Here is a 16705-nt window from a genome sequence, read left to right on the forward strand (position 1 = left end):
CCCACTAGCTGCTGACAAGGCCTTTATTATCATCAGTAACTCATGTGCTGCTGCCCTCAGGAGAACACTGAACATCTGAACACACTGGAAATGAAACCTGCAAATTAGCCATTTTCTGCTGATGTTTAAAAGCTCATTTTCTCCCACGCAGATACACAGCTTCAATTATTACATTCTGTGCATCAAGCCATATCATTGTAGTCTAGATAGCCCACATACATTTCCAGAAGTAATGAGGGGCATAAACCATATCTGGCTTTGTCCAAAATGGCACCCTTTTCTCTATATAGTGCACTATATTTGACCAGAGCCCTATGCAGGCTCTGGTAAAAAGTAGTCCACTATATAGGGAATAGGGACCCGTCTTAGACGCAAGCCATAACATTGAAGTCTAGATAGCCCACATTCATGTTCAGAAGCATTTAGGGGATCCATCCAGTATCTCTGTCTTTAAGATGTTAAATTCTGCTTTAATAGCTTATTTCCATATGCTTTCATCTGCAGAATGTGGTGATGTCATAATTCTCCATGGAGCTCCCTCTTCCTCCCTCCTCCTCCTCCTCTTCTCTTTTGTCTATGACTCTCACTGGCAGCTAGATATTGTAGCTTGCCCTATTAAAGTCAGCAGAGCCCACATACAGAAACATATCTACAGCATTTACCTGGCTATCCCCTTCTGATGCTAACCTGTCTGCTACATTCACCTGGCTATAGCCTGCTGATGCTAACCTGTCTGCTACATTCACCTGGCTATAGCCTGCTGATGCTAACCTGTCTGCTACATTCACCTGGCTATAGCCTGCTGATGCTAACCTGTCTGCTACATTCACCTGGCTATAGCCTGCTGATGCTAACCTGTCTGCTACATTCACCTGGCTATCCCCTTCTGATGCTAACCTGTCTGCTACATTCACCTGGCTATAGCCTGCTGATGCTAACCTGTCTGCTACATTCACCTGGCTATAGCCTGCTGATGCTAACCTGTCTGCTACATTCACCTGGCTATAGCCTGCTGATGCTAACCTGTCTGCTACATTCACCTGGCTATACCCTGCTGATGCTAAACTGTCTGCTACATTCACCTGGCTATAGCCTGCTGATGCTAACCTGTCTGCTACATTCACCTGGCTATACCCTGCTGATGCTAAACTGTCTGCTACATTCACCTGGCTATAGCCTGCTGATGCTAGCCTGTCTGCTACATTCACCTGGCTATAGCCTGCTGATGCTAACCTGTCTGCTACATTCACCTGGCTATAGCCTGCTGATGCTAAACTGTCTGCTACATTCACCTGGCTATAGCCTGCTGATGCTAAACTGTCTGCTACATTCACCTGGCTATAGCCTGCTGATGCTAACCTGTACTAGCTTATTGCTGAGGCAGTATTAGGGCAGTGCTAGCCTATTGCTGAGGCAGTATTGGGGCAGCGCTAGCCTATTGCTGAGGCAGTATAAGGGCAGCGCTAGCTTATTGCTGAGGCAGTATTGGGGCAGTGCTAGCCTATTGCTGAGGCAGTATCAGGGCAGTGCTAGCTTATTGCTGAGGCAGTATTAGGGCAGTGCTAGCCTATTGCTGAGGCAGTATCAGGGCAGTGCTAGCTTATTGCTGAGGCAGTATTGGGGCAGTGCTAGCCTATTGCTGAGGCAGTATCAGGGCAGTGCTAGCTTATTGCTGAGGCAGTATTAGGGCAGTGCTAGCCTATTGCTGAGGCAGTATCAGGGCAGTGCTAGCTTATTGCTGAGGCAGTATTAGGGCAGTGCTAGCCTATTGCTGCCAGTATTTCTATTCAGGAGTGTATACATTGATATGTTACACCTATGGATGAGTGAACCAGACTATAGGGAAAGTGGTGGCCAGACCTCCTGGAGCTCAGTACATCAGGATGCGTACCAAATGACACACTATTCTCTATGTAGTTCACTACCTTGACCAGAACCAATAGAGCTCTGGCCAAAAGAGGTTCACTATGTAGGGTATAAGGTGCCATTTGGGATGGACTTTCAGACTGTTGCTGGGCAGGACGATCTCTGAGCTCTCCTCACAGGTCACCTGATCTCTACTCACTACAGCCCATTGAAGCCCATTACAGTAAACGCCATGTTATCCACCCTCCATTACACATTACACTCATTCAGAAGGGATCATGGGACTGTAAATAACATGTACAGTTTATAAAGCAATGAGGTCTACTCTACTGTGTGTGTGTGTGTGTGTGTGTGTGTGTGTGTGTGTGTGTGTGTGTGTGTGTGTGTGTGTGTGTGTGTGTGTGTGTGTGTGTGTGTGTGTGTGTGTGTGTGTGTGTGTGTGTGTGTGTGTGTGTGTGTGTGTGTGTGTGTGTGTGTGATGAGCAGTATAATCTCCCTCTCACCAGTCTGCGTATCTCCCTCTCACACTCCCTCTTGATGCGGGTGATCTCCTCCTGGTGTACATGATAGACGGAGCGTATCTCAGAAGCCTTGGTCTTGTCTGCCTGTACGGCCAAGTTCAGAGCTTCCTCCATCTGTCTCTTCATGCCCTTCAGCTCATAGATCTCCTGCTGTAGTCTGCTCCTCTCCCCCTCAAAACCACGCCTGGCCTCCTCACGCGCCTCCGCAAACAGAGCTGTCTTCACCTGACAGGGAGGGGAGGTTACCCAGAGGTTAGAGTGGTGGACCAGTAACCAGAAGGTCTGCTGCTGCAAGTTCCCTGATGGACTGAACTGGCTACTGTAGGGCTGCTGATATCAGAACATTACAACAACAAAAAACATTATCGTTGTGGCCTTGACCACCTAAACATCTCCCGGGATGCTGCACTGCAGCTGAACCTGTGCTGTACCTAGCCTCTCCTGTGTGTGTATGTATCAGGGGTGTCCAGGGGGACCATTCTCTCCTGTGTGTGTATGTATCAGTGGTGTCCAGGGGGATCATTCTCTCCTGTGTGTGTATGTATCAGGGGTGTCCAGGGGACCATTCTCTCCTGTGTGTGTATGTATCAGGGGTGTCCAGGGGATCATTCTCTCCTGTGTGTGTATGTTCAATTCTCCTGTGTGTGTATGTATCAGTGGTGTCCAGGGGGACCATTCTCTCCTGTGTGTGTATGTATCAGTGGTGTCCAGGGGGTTGGGAATAACATAAGACAGCAAAAATATGAACTTCCGATTCCAATTTTGACAGTGAAGTTGTATTGTATGGTACCTTGTCTGTGGATCCATCTCGCAGCGCATTAACCAGCGCCTGTAGTCTCTGGATCTCTCCGTCTTTGATCTTGATAACCCTCATCAGCTCCAGCTCGTGGCTCCGTAGCAGCGTCTCCCTGAGTCCCTGGAGCTCCTTGGTCTTCTCCTCGTGGAGCTTGGCCTTCAGCTCAGTCACCACCACCGTAGACTTGTGCTGCTCATGTCTCACCTCGTGGCTCTTCTCTCTCTCCAGTTTACTAACCTAGAGAAAGAGAGAGAAAGAAAGAGAGAGAGAGACAGGGAGAGAGAGAGAGGGAGAGAGAGAGAGAGAAAGAGAGAGAGCGAGCGAGCGAGAGAGAAAGTGTTAGAGTTAGAGTTAGAGTTAGAGAGAGAGAGAAAGAAAGAAAGAAAGAAAGAAAGAAAGAAAGAAAGAAAGAAAGAAAGAAAGAAAGAAAGAAAGAAAGAAAGAAAGAAAGAGAAAGAGAAACAAGAGACATTACATACACTCATAGCCAGAGTTGGACAGACCTCTCTGTATGTCTAGCTTATTGACAACAGAGAGAGATGGACGGACGGATAGACACCAGACAGAGCGACATGAGACATCACAGACACTCACAGCCCAGCAGCAAAACCACTCAGAACACATTCAGTCAGATCGACTGGAGCCAGTGTTCTGAAACGCTGAAAGCTTTGATGTTATGACCCCAGGATTCATACTATGATGTCACTTTAGATGAGGGAGATCCATTGTTACAGTAGGTTGTAGAGATTGTAGGTCGGGTCAGGTCATATATTTTGTACACTGCTGCTACTTGCTGTTTATTATCTATGCATAGTCACTTCACCCCCACCTTCAAGTACAAATTACCTCAACTAACCTGTACCCCAGCACACTGACTCAGTACCGGTGCCCCCTGTATATAGCCTCGTTATTGTTATTTTATTGTGTTACATTTTATTATTACTTTTTATTTTAGTCTACTTCTTTCTTGAACTGCACTGTTGGTTAAGGGCTTGTAAGTAAGTATTTCACGGTAAAGTCTACACTTCAGCACGTATTCAGCACGTGACAAATAAAGTTTGATTTGATTTGATATCTAGCCTACATGCAGAGAAGTTCCCACTGGCTCTAGTCATACTACATAGTATGTGTCCCCCTAGTAACCCACAGGTTCATTTAGGGTCATATTGAGTCTCTCCCACCACTTTAACACTGACTGACAGGTGCTGCTCCAGGCAGACCAACCACAAATAGATCTGCACCGAATGGACCACTACAGATGATCCAATGTACTGTATGCATGGCTAGAGAAACAACAGATTACAGAGTACTAATGGAAGGAGAGGGAGGGAGGGAGGGAGGGAGGGGAGGAGGGAGGGAGGGAGGGAGGGAGGGAGGGAGGGAGGGAGGGAGGGAGGGAGGGAGGGGTCTACAGATGTTATAACTGTATCCTCTGTTGGTCTACAGATGTTATAACTGTATCCTCTGTTAGTCTACAGATGTTATAACTGTATCCTCTGTTGGTCTACAGATGTTATAACTGTATCCTCTGTTAGTCTACAGATGTTATAACTGTATCCTCTGTTAGTCTACAGATGTTATAACTGTATCCTCTGTTGGTCTACAGATGTTATAACTGTATCCTCTGTTAGTCTACAGATGTTATAACTGTATCCTCTGTTGGTCTACAGATGTTATAACTGTATCCTCTGTTGGTCTACAGATGTTATAACTGTATCCTCTGTTAGTCTACAGATGTTATAACTGTATCCTCTGTTGGTCTACAGATGTTATAACTGTATCCTCTGTTGGTCTACAGATGTTATAACTGTATCCTCTGTTGTCTACTCTAAGCTCTCATCCAGTAATGACACAAATCTCTTCAGTAGTTACAGGGGATAGCGGTGGCAATGCAGATGTAAATCAGCATAACTCTGGTCCATGTCTGTAGAGTCTACAGGCCATGTAAACCAGCATAACTCTGGTCCCTGTCTGTAGAGTCTACAGGCCATGTAAACCAGCATAACTCTGGTCCCTGTCTGTAGAGTCTACAGGCCATGTAAACCAGCATAACTCTGGTCCATGTCTGTAGAGTCTACAGGCCATGTAAACCAGTATAACTCTGGTCCCTGTCTGTAGAGTCTACAGGCCATGTAAACCAGTATAACTCTGGTCCCTGTCTGTAGAGTCTACAGGCCATGTAAACCAGTATAACTCTGGTCCCTGTCTGTAGAGTCTACAGGCCATGTAAACCAGTATAACTCTGGTCCCTGTCTGTAGAGTCTACAGGCCATGTAAACCAGTATAACTCTGGTCCCTGTCTGTAGAGTCTACAGGCCATGTAAACCAGTATAACTCTGGTCCCTGTCTGTAGAGTCTGCAGGCCTATATATTCGTTTGTAACAGCTCCAGCCATATGGACTCCAAGCTTTGCCCCTCAAGTCTCCCTGAGAGCCGTGGCACCTTCAAAGAAATGATGATGAATGATATCTGTCTGTCTGTCTGTCTGTCTGTCTGTCTGTCTGTCTGTCTGTCTGTCTGTCTGTCTGTCTGTCTGTCTGTCTGTCTGTCTGTCTGTCTGTCTGTCTGTCTGTCTGTCTGTCTGTCTGTCTGTCTGTCTGTCTGTCCTAAAATTGACTTCCCTGAGATCAAGAGTAGCATAGCAGGCCATACCGCTGAGTGAAAACTGAACCCCCCAACCTAAATGGAGATCTAACAGAGAGACTGAAGCATCCATTTGAAATGCGATGACATATTAGCTGTCATCAGGCCTCAGTGAGTTATTACAGGCTGGCCATGCAGCAGTGTAGCAGTGCAGGAGCTGGGATGGTTCAGTACATGTGGCAAGTCTAGCCGGAGGGCCATGGTGTCACCCCACGTGTGTCCTATGGTGACCCAGTCATCCGTTAAATTAATTACACCCAACAGAGAAGACCACACATACTGTAAAGCCTAAACACTGTACACTATATACAGTAATTACAGAAGATTTTACCGAATGAAACACATTTATGCCGTAAATGATATATGTCACTACTAGGTCAAAATAATAGATAGATATACTGTAATAGTAATACTAATACTACTAATATATTATATACTGGTATACTGTAATAATAATACTACTAATATATTATATACTGGTATACTGTAATAATAATACTACTAATATATTATATACCGGTATACTGTAATAATAATACTACTAATATATTATATACCGGTATACTGTAATAATAATAGTACTAATATATTATGTACTGGTATACTGTAATAATAATACTACTAATATATTATATACTGGTATACTGTAATAATAATACCACTAATATATTATATACTGGTATACTGTAATAATAATACTACTAATATATTATATACCTGTCACGCCCTGACCATAGAGAGCCCTCGGGGTTCTCTATGGTGTTTTAGGTCAGGGCGTGACTAGGGGGATTTCAAATTAGTTTTTTTCTATGTTGGTGTATGTGTTTGGTTCCCAATTAGAGGCAGCTGATAATCGTTACTTCTAATTGGGGATCATACTTAGTGTGTTCTATTTCCCACCTGCGATGTGGGATATTGTTTGTATGAGTGCCTATGAGCGCTACGTATTGCACGTTCATTAATTCTTTGTTGTTTTGAAGTTTCACTTTAATAAATATGTGGAACTCTACTCACACTGCGCCTTGGTCCGATTATTTAAACGACGATCGTGACAATACCGGTATACTGTAAATGCAGAATAAAATGGATTAACCGTGAGGATGTCACCAAGTTCAGCCTGTTATCTATAACTAAACCTGTTATATAATACAGCCTGTTATCTATAACTAAACCTGTTATATAATACAGTCTGTTATCTATAACTAAACCTGTTATCTATAACTAAACCTGTTATATAATACAGCCTGTTATCTATAACTAAACCTGTTATATCATACAGCCTGTTATCTATAACTAAACCTGTTATATAATACAGTCTGTTATCTATAACTAAACCTGTTATCTATAACTAAACCTGTTATATCATACAGCCTGTTATCTATAACTAAACCTGTTATATCATACAGCCTGTTATCTATAACTAAACCTGTTATATCATACAGCCTGTTATCTATAACTAAACCTGTTATATCATACAGCCTGTTATCTATAACTAAACCTGTTATATCATACAGCCTGTTATCTATAACTAAACCTGTTATATAATACAGCCTGTTATCTATAACTAAACCTGTTATATAATACAGCCTGTTGTCTATAACTAAACCTGTTATATCATACAGCCTGTTGTCTATAACTAAACCTGTTATATAATACAGCCTGTTATCTATAACTAAACCTGTTATATCATACAGCCTGTTATCTATAACTAAACCTGTTATATAATACAGCCTGTTATCTATAACTAAACCTGTTATATCATACAGCCTGTTATCTATAACTAAACCTGTTATCTATAACTAAACCTGTATATCATACAGCCTGTTATCTATAACTAAACCTGTTATATCATACAGCCTGTTATCTATAACTAAACCTGTTATATCATACAGCCTGTTATCTATAACTAAACCTGTTATATAATACAGCCTGTTATCTATAACTAAACCTGTTATATAATACAGCCTGTTATCTATAACTAAACCTGTTATCTATAACTAAACCTGTTATATCATACAGCCTGTTATCTATAACTAAACCTGTTATATCATACAGCCTGTTATCTATAACTAAACCTGTTATATCATACAGCCTGTTATCTATAACTAAACCTGTTATATCATACAGCCTGTTATCTATAACTAAACCTGTTATATCATACAGCCTGTTATCTATAACTAAACCTGTTATCTATAACTAAACCTGTTATATCATACAGCCTGTTATCTATAACTAAACCTGTTATATCATACAGTTTGCTCTACAGTATATAACTAAACCTGCATTGGTTGGGTCATACATGCAGAGCAGAGAGCATTGTTCATTCAGACAGCCAAACAACAGGGAAGGGACCCCCTGGCCTCCACAGACACACACACAGACAGTAGTGTCTAACATTAGATGTCACAATGGTCCCTTTGACATGGACTCTTACAGGGGGTAGATAGCTGCAGATCATCTGGAGCAGAGCACACAGAGTCCAGGAGCACTGGGCTGACCCCCTTACCTAGGAGCACTAGGCTGACCCCCTTACCTAGGAGCACTGGGCTGACCCCCTTACCTAGGAGCACTGCGCTGACCCCCTTACCTAGGAGCACTGGGCTGACCCCCTTACCTAGGAGCACTGCGCTGACCCCCTTACCTAGGAGCACTGGGCTGACCCCCTTACCTCGGAGCACTGGGCTGACCTCCTTACCTCGGAGCACTGGGCTGACCCCCTTACCTAGGAGCACTGGGCTGACCCCCTTACCTAGGAGCACTGGGCTGACCCCCTTACCTAGGAGCACTGGGCTGACCCCCTTACCTCGGAGCACTGGGCTGACCCCCTTACCCAGGAGCACTGGGCTGACCCCCTTACCTAGGAGCACTGGGCTGACCCCCTTACCTAGGAGCACTGGGCTGACCCCCTTACCTCGGAGCACTGGGCTGACCCCCTTAACCAGGAGCACTGGGCTGACCCCCTCACTCAGGAGCACTGGGCTGACCCCCTTACTCAGGAGCACTGGGCTGACCCCCTTACCTAGGAGCACTGGGCTGACCCCCTTACTCAGGAGCACTGGGCTGACCCCCTCACTCAGGAGCACTGTGCTGACCCCCTTACTCAGGAGCACTGGGCTGACCTCCTCACTCAGGAGCACTGGGCTGACCCCCTCACTCAGGAGCACTGGGCTGCCTCCCTCACTCAGACACTGGAGTCGTCTGTGATTACATGGAAACAATCTTTAATCAGACACACTAGGCTGACTAAGCTACTGTAGAATGGTAGAATAGCATTAACACTAGGCTGACTAGGCTACTGTAGAATGGTAGAATAGCATTAACACTAGGCTGACTAGGCTACTGTAGAATGGTAGAATAGCATTAACACTAAGCTGACTAGGCTACTGTAGAATGGTAGAATAGCATTAACACTAGGCTGACTAGGCTACTGTAGAATGGTAGAATAGCATTAACACTAGGCTGACTAGGCTACTGTAGAATGGTAGAATAGCATTAACACTAGGCTGACTAGGCTACTGTAGAGTTTGATTTGATTGACTGTAGATCAATAGAAACCTGTTTCAGAGACATTGGGGTTACCATCATACCATACTGACCAGTGACCACTACTCTGTTGAGACAGATATGGGATATGTGATCAAGACAATTCATATAAAACTCACAACATATTATAACATATCACAACATAATGATATTGGTGTGGTGTCCCTCGTCAATGTAACCAAACAGAGGAGCCAAGCTAGTCTCTTCCCACAGTTACTTTCAAGTGAGACTAAAGCCAGACTGACAGAATGGGGCTCATAATGTAAAGCATGTCCTGACAAGTTAAACAGACACTCAGCAGTGGAAAGTTAGCTAATGTACTCCCAGCTCCTCCCCTTTACAAGGCATTCACACAAGGCCAATGACATGGACATGTCAGTAACGGTCTCAGCTATGCAATTAGCTCCCCAAGCTGTCAGTCAAAACACACAGCCAATGACAGGTACATGTCAGGCATGCCCCCTCAGCCGAACCATTAGCCCCTCAGGCTGTCAGTCAACTAGCACACTGACATTGAAACAGTCCTATCGTGCACAGATTACATAGGCTTGCTTCCCTAATGGCACCCTATTCCCTTTACAGCATATTACAGGGCCCATAGGGATCAAGGCCCATAGTAGTGCACTTTAGTAGGCAGTAGGGATCCATTTGTGACTCATCCATAGACAGGAATACGTATTAGCCAATCTGTATTACAGTAATGCCACATTACCCCTGTAATGAATTAATATAGAGGAGATTGTTCAGTGCAGAGAAAAATATAATCTACAGTGGAAGAGACGTCTGTCTGATACTGGGCTCCCGAGTGGCGCAGCGGTCTAAGACACTGCATCTCAGAGGCGTCATTACAGACCCTGGTTCCATTCCAGGCTGTATCACAGCGGTCTAAGACACTGCATCTCAGTGCTAGAGGCGTCACTACAGACCCTGGTTCCATTCCAGGCTGTATCACAGCGGTCTAAGACACTGCATCTCAGTGCTAGAGGCGTCACTACAGACCCTGGTTCCATTCCAGGCTGTATCACAGCGGTCTAAGACACTGCATCTCAGTGCTAGAGGCGTCACTACAGACCCTGGTTCCATTCCAGGCAGTATCACAGCGGTCTAAGACACTGCATCTTAGTGCTAGAGGCGTCACTACAGACCCTGGTTCCATTCCAGGCTGTATCACAGCGGTCTAAGACACTGCATCTTAGTGCTAGAGGCGTCACTACAGACCCTGGTTCCATTCCAGGCTGTATCACAGCGGTCTAAGACACTGCATCTCAGTGCTAGAGGCGTCACTACAGACACCTTGCTTCAAATCCCGGGCTGTATCACAACCCGGCTGTGATTGGGAGTCCAATAGGGCGGTGCACAATTGGCCCAGCGTCATCCAGATTTGGCCGGTGTAGGCCATCATTGTAAATAAGAATTTGTTCTTAACTGACTGGCCATGTTAAATAAAAAATACAGAACAATAAACTGCCAGCGGCTGCTTTGAGTGGTAACATGGATGTTTCATCATTTTATCCCACCATGAGACAGACTTCACTCCTTTCCAAGTTCCTCCTCATCAAATATTGAAAGTCACAGACATATTGGTAACCTGTCTGTATACCACCACATCTACCTTGAGGGTATGTCTAAAACACCAATCTAAAAACCACTGTAGTGCCTCAGGCCTGCCTTGGCAAAGAGGTATTCTAACATCAATGAGACTTCCTGGTCAAATACATGTTAAATCAATGTGTGTCTTATAGTTCCCACCTTGCTTTTCTCCTGCTGTAGTTCTATCTGGATGTCTGTGAGTTTGGCCCTAAGATCTTCATTGGCAGCCTGCAGGGCCGCCAACGTATCGGCCCTCTCCATCTTGCCTCGGCCCCCAGCCCCGGCCCCCCCGGGCCCCTTCTTGGACATGGTGAGGCCCTGGAGGTGGTGCTCCAAGGGCCCAAGCCCCCCACCTCTCTGGAAGAAGCACCTGAGAACCTTCTCTAGTGTCTTCAGCCTTCTGTCAACCTGCCGTCCTCAGCTACATCTTCTGGGCCACCTGGAACAACAAGACACGACACAACATTTTAGTAAAGAGGCTGTTGCTCCTTTTATAACAACTTAGAGTGTTGATCCTTTTTTGACAAGTTGGGGCTGCCGAGTGGCACAGCGGTTAACGGCACTGTGTCTCAGTGCTAGAGGCGTTACTACAGACCCTGGGTCGATTCCAGGCTGTATCACAAATGGACGTGATTGGGAGTCCCATAGGGCGGCAAAAAATTGGCCCAGCGTCATCCAGTTTAGGGTTTGGCCAGAGTTGGCCGTCATTGTAAATAAGAATTTGTTCTTAACTGACTTGCCTAGTTAAATAAAGATTACATTTTTATTTTTGTTTTTAAAGTTAGACTGTTGATCCATTTATAACAAGTTAGACTGTTGATCCATTTATAACAAGTTAGACTGTTGATCCATTTATAATAAGTTAGACTGTTGATCCATTTGTAACAAGTTAGACAACAACTTAAGTGTTTGAAGTCTTTGTCTACTTCTTCTGTCCCACCTGGAAGAAGAAGGAAGAGGAGGAGGAAGAGGAGGAGGAAAACACAAGACAGAAACACAGTTACGTGGTAAACAAGAATATGAACCGTAGGGAGAGTGTCTATAATTATTCAAACTGTAAGTGTGTCAACAATTCAAGCTCTACTACGACATATACAAGCAGCCTTGCAGACAGATTTGCCTCGCACCGGTTGCCACAAGCAGCCTTGCAGACAGACTTGCCTCGCACCGGTTGCCACAAGCAGCCTTGCAGACAGACTTGCCTTGCACCGGTTGCCACAAGCAGCCTTGCAGACAGATTTGCCTCGCACCGGTTTCAACAAGCAGCCTTGCAGACAGACTTGCCTCGCACCGGTTTCCACCAGCAGCCTTGCAGACAGACTTGCCTCGCACCGGTTTCCACCAGCAGCCTTGCAGACAGACTTGCCTCTCACCGGTTTCAACAAGCAGCCTTGCAGACAGACTTGCCTCGCACCGGTTTCTGCCAGCACTTCCCAAGGTTAACTTCAGGTTCCCAAGCCTTTTCGGTTTCCCATTCTGTGGAATCTCTGAGAAATGTTGGCTAGGCAAAACGTAGACTAAATGATTAGGATAGTATAAACAGCAGGAGGAGTCTTTGAAAGTCTTCTCCAACATTGTGTCATGACAAGGTAAATCTGCATCACGTCACACCGACCCAATCCTCTAATCCTCTTCTCATCGTCAGCTTCCTATAATAACATTCTAGCCTGGTCAAACAGACTGACCACTGTGCTCACGTGAAGTAAAACACAATGTGAGCTCTCATGAGACCAGACTGCTTCCACCAAGCTCATAACATTCACCTGTGTTCGACAATTCAAGCACATAAAAACATCCTTGACTTGCCCTGTTAGTTTTTCTACCAGCAGATAAAAGCAACTATGTGTAAAGTGGGAACACTAATGTTAATGTATATTCCACGGCAGATCCACTCCCTTTAAACCGAATCATATTTTACTGGTCACATATACACATGTTTAGCAGATGTTATTGGTCACATATACACATGTTTAGCAGATGTTATTGGTCACATATACACATGTTTAGCAGATGTTATTGGTCATATATACACATGTTTAGCAGATGTTATTGCGGGTGTTGTGAAATGCTTGTGTTTCTAGCTCCAACAGTGCAGTAACATCTAACAATTCACAACAATACACACAAATCTAAAGGTAAAAGAATGGAATTAAGAAATATTTAAGTATTAGGACGAGCAATGTCGGAGTGGCATTGACTAAAATACAGTAGAATATAATACAGTATATACATATGAGATGAGTAAAACAGTATGTAAACATGATTAAAGTGACTAGTGTTCCATTATTAAAGTGACCAGTGATTCCATGTCTATGTACATAGGGCAGCAGCCTCTAAGGTGCAGGGTTGAGTAACCGGGTGGTTGCCATATGTACATCTATGTGAATATCTATCAGCCTAAATATATCCATGTAAGCCTTCGGTGCAGCTAGGTTTGTGGTCCTACAGTATGTTAGCTTACAATCTCAAAGCTTTTTGGTTCCCTCCTCTGTGTAACCACTGATCTCCAGTATGTCCAATAGGCAACACACAGCCCCTTGGTACATGAGGACTACATTAAACACAGACACTTTGTTGTGTGTTGGCCCGGAGAAATCCAATACAGTGACACGTTTCCAAGCCACAACTCTCTCTCTACACGACCAGGACGCTAGTTGAATTATACATGAGCCAGTCCAGACTGGACCCAAAAGAATCAAGAGAGAGAGAGAGAGGTGCAAAACCTGTGAATTGTCATGAATCTACAGGACACATGTTCATATGACGATATTTGAAGGACTGATCACAGAATATTACAGACAGTTTGAGCAATTCACATCACGACCAAAAGACAGTGAAACGATCACTAAAACAATACATTTTAAACTACTGGGAAATGAGTCTGTTGTGACAGACTGCTGCATAAATACCAAATCCATCATCACAGAGATGAAATGAACTAGAAACAAACACATCTAGAATATAGCTTTCTCCCCAAAACCGTGGTGTGTAAAGTCAGCAAACAGTTGAATAGCCTGGGCTTCTCTCTGGATCATCTCCTTACAGAACAGCCAGTACAGACACTCATCCATCACAGTGACAGAACAGGAACAGGGGAGGGAGAGAGAGAGAGAGAGAGAGAGAGAGAGAGAGAGAGAGAGGGAGAGAGAGAGAGAGAGAGAGAGAGAGAGAGAGAGACAGGGAGAGAGAGGGAGGAAGGGCGATAGAGAGAGAGACAGGGAGAGAGAGGGAGGAAGGGAGATAGAGAGAGAGACAGGGAGAGAGAGAGAGAGAGAGGGAGGAAGGGCGATAGAGAGAGAGACAGGGAGAGAGAGAGAGAGAGAGAGAGAGGGAGGAAGGGAGATAGAGAGAGAGAGAGGAAGGAAGGGAGATAGAGAGAGACAGGGAGAGAGAGAGGGAGGAAGGGAGATAGAGAGAGAGACAGGGAGAGAGAGAGGGAGAGAGAGAGAGAGAGAGAGAGAGAGAGAGAGAGAGACAGAGAGACACACAGAGGGACACACAGAGAGACACACAGAGAGACACAGAGAGAGAGTTATAGAGAGAAAGAGAGATACAGAGAGACACAGAGACGGAGAGAGAAAGATAGTTATAGAGATAGACACACACAGAGAGACAGAGAGAGAGAGAGAGAGAGACACAGAGAGAGAGAGACACAGAGAGAGAGAGACACAGAGAGAGAGAGACACAGAGAGAGAGAGACACACAGAGAGAGAGAGAGAGAGAGAGAGAGAGAGAGAGAGAGAGAGAGAACAGAGAGAGAGAGACAGAGAGAGAGAGATAGACACAGAGAGAGAGAGAGAGAGAGAGAGAGAGAGAGTGAGAGGAGGAATGACAGAGAGGGCGTAGTCTCATTCACAAGGGAAAACCTTGTCATGTCATATGAGAAATGATGTGTGACCCTCTAACACTGTAATAACTATAGTATTGTAATAGGTAGCTATATATAGGCCACATTGAGTAATAACGTATCTCTGGACCACTGGGAATATCTCTCACGCCACAGCAGAGAAGCGAGCAGTGTACTGACATTCAATAAGAAAGATTTGAACGCTCAACCTTTAGTGAAGAAATATAGAGAAAAAAGATAAATACAAGTTTAACTATGGCAAGTTGGCAACAATATTCCTAAAGAGAAGACATTTTGATCTGACAGTTACCAAAACACTTGCTGTCTGACAGTATAAAAATACAGTACAATTGGACATTGGAGCTGAAACATTTATTTCCTGGACCAAGCGAAGCTGTACTATATCCCCTGTGTTGTTCTGTATCTCAGACAGACAGTGTCCATGCCAGTGCTACTGTGTCTCAGTGCCCACCAGGCCAGTACTGTCACATAACAGATGTGACTTTTCCCTTACAAACCCTGACCTCTGACAGAGCAGGAGAGGAGGAACACAGAGAGCAATAAAGGAGGAGGACAGGAGGGATGTGAGCTGCACACTAATGACTGTATCTTTTGGATTTATTTAACCCTTATTTTACCAGGTCAGTTGACTGAGAACCCATTCTCTTTTACAGCAACGACCTGGGGAGGGGGCTGTAAACTGGGGCGACAGGAGCCTAGTGGTTCGAGTGTTGGGCCAGTAATCAGCAGGTAGCCTAGTGGTTAGAGTGTTGGGCCAGTGACCGAAAGGTTGCTAGATCGAATCTCAGAGCTGACAAAGTAAAAATCTGTCATTAGGCCCGTCATTGTAAATAAGAATTTGTTCCTAACTGACTTACCTAGTTGAATAAATAAATAAAATGATTAGGTGATGGTTTGAGGCCAAGATTGGGAATTGGCACCCTATCTTGTGTGCTACTTTTGGCCAGAGCCCTATGGAGCTAGTAGTGCTATAGGGAATAGGGTCCTGGTCTAAAGTAGTGCACTATATAGGGAATAGGGTGCCATTTGGGACACAACCACTCTGGATACCTAGTCTAACACACTAACACCTCTGATCACACAGGTACCTAGTCTAACACCTGATACCTAGTCTAACACCTGATACCTAGTCTAACATCTGATTCCTAGTCTAACACCTGATACCTAGTCTAACACCTGATACCTAGTCTGATACCTAGTCTAACACCTGATACCTAGTCTAACACCTGATACCTAGTCTAACACCTGTTAGCTAGTCTAACACCCCTGAACACACTGTTAGCTAGTCTAACACCTCTGAACACACTGCTAGTTAGTCTAACACCTCTGAACACACTGTTAGCTAGTCTAACACCCCTGAACACACTGTTAGCTAGTCTAACACCTCTGAACACACTGTTAGCTAGTCTAACACCTCTGAACACACTGTTAGCTAGTCTAACACCCCTGAACACACTGTTAGCTAGTCTAACACCTCTGAACACACTGCTAGCTAGTCTAACACCTCTGAACACACTGCTAGCTAGTCTAAAACCTCTGAACACACTGTAAGCTAGTCTAACACCTCTGAACACACTGCTAGCTAGTCTAACACCTCTGAACACACTGTTAGCTAGTCTAACACCTCTGAACACACTGTTAGCTAGTCTAACACGCCTGAACACACTGTTAGCTAGTCTAACACCTCTGAACACACTGCTAGCTAGTCTAACACCTCTGAACACACTGTTAGCTAGTCTAACACCTCTGAACACACTGTTAGCTAGTCTAACACCCCTGAACACACTGTTAGCTAGTCTAACACCTCTGAACACACTGTTAGCTAGTCTAACACCTCTGAACACACTGTTAGCTAGTCTAACACCCCTGAACACACTG

General features: G+C 44.7%; 1 protein-coding gene across 3 annotated transcripts in view; it reads right to left on the reverse strand.

The window, feature by feature from the left end:
- Window positions 1–16705, reverse strand: part of LOC106560892 (janus kinase and microtubule-interacting protein 3) — an 88219-nt gene that overhangs the window by 57838 nt on the left and 13676 nt on the right. For all 3 annotated transcript variants that reach the window (XM_045687563.1, XM_045687564.1, XM_045687566.1), the window contains exons 2-4: window positions 11119–11398; window positions 3178–3420; window positions 2370–2612 (exon numbers count right to left, since the gene is read on the reverse strand). In XM_045687563.1, the coding sequence (XP_045543519.1) occupies window positions 2370–2612; window positions 3178–3420; window positions 11119–11268 (636 nt within the window). In that variant the 5' untranslated portion in view covers window positions 11269–11398. The remainder of the gene's footprint in view (window positions 1–2369; window positions 2613–3177; window positions 3421–11118; window positions 11399–16705) is intronic.

The sequence above is a fragment of the Salmo salar genome, chromosome ssa01, assembly GCF_905237065.1.
Source record: "Salmo salar chromosome ssa01, Ssal_v3.1, whole genome shotgun sequence".
Taxonomy (NCBI): Eukaryota; Metazoa; Chordata; class Actinopteri; order Salmoniformes; family Salmonidae; genus Salmo; species Salmo salar.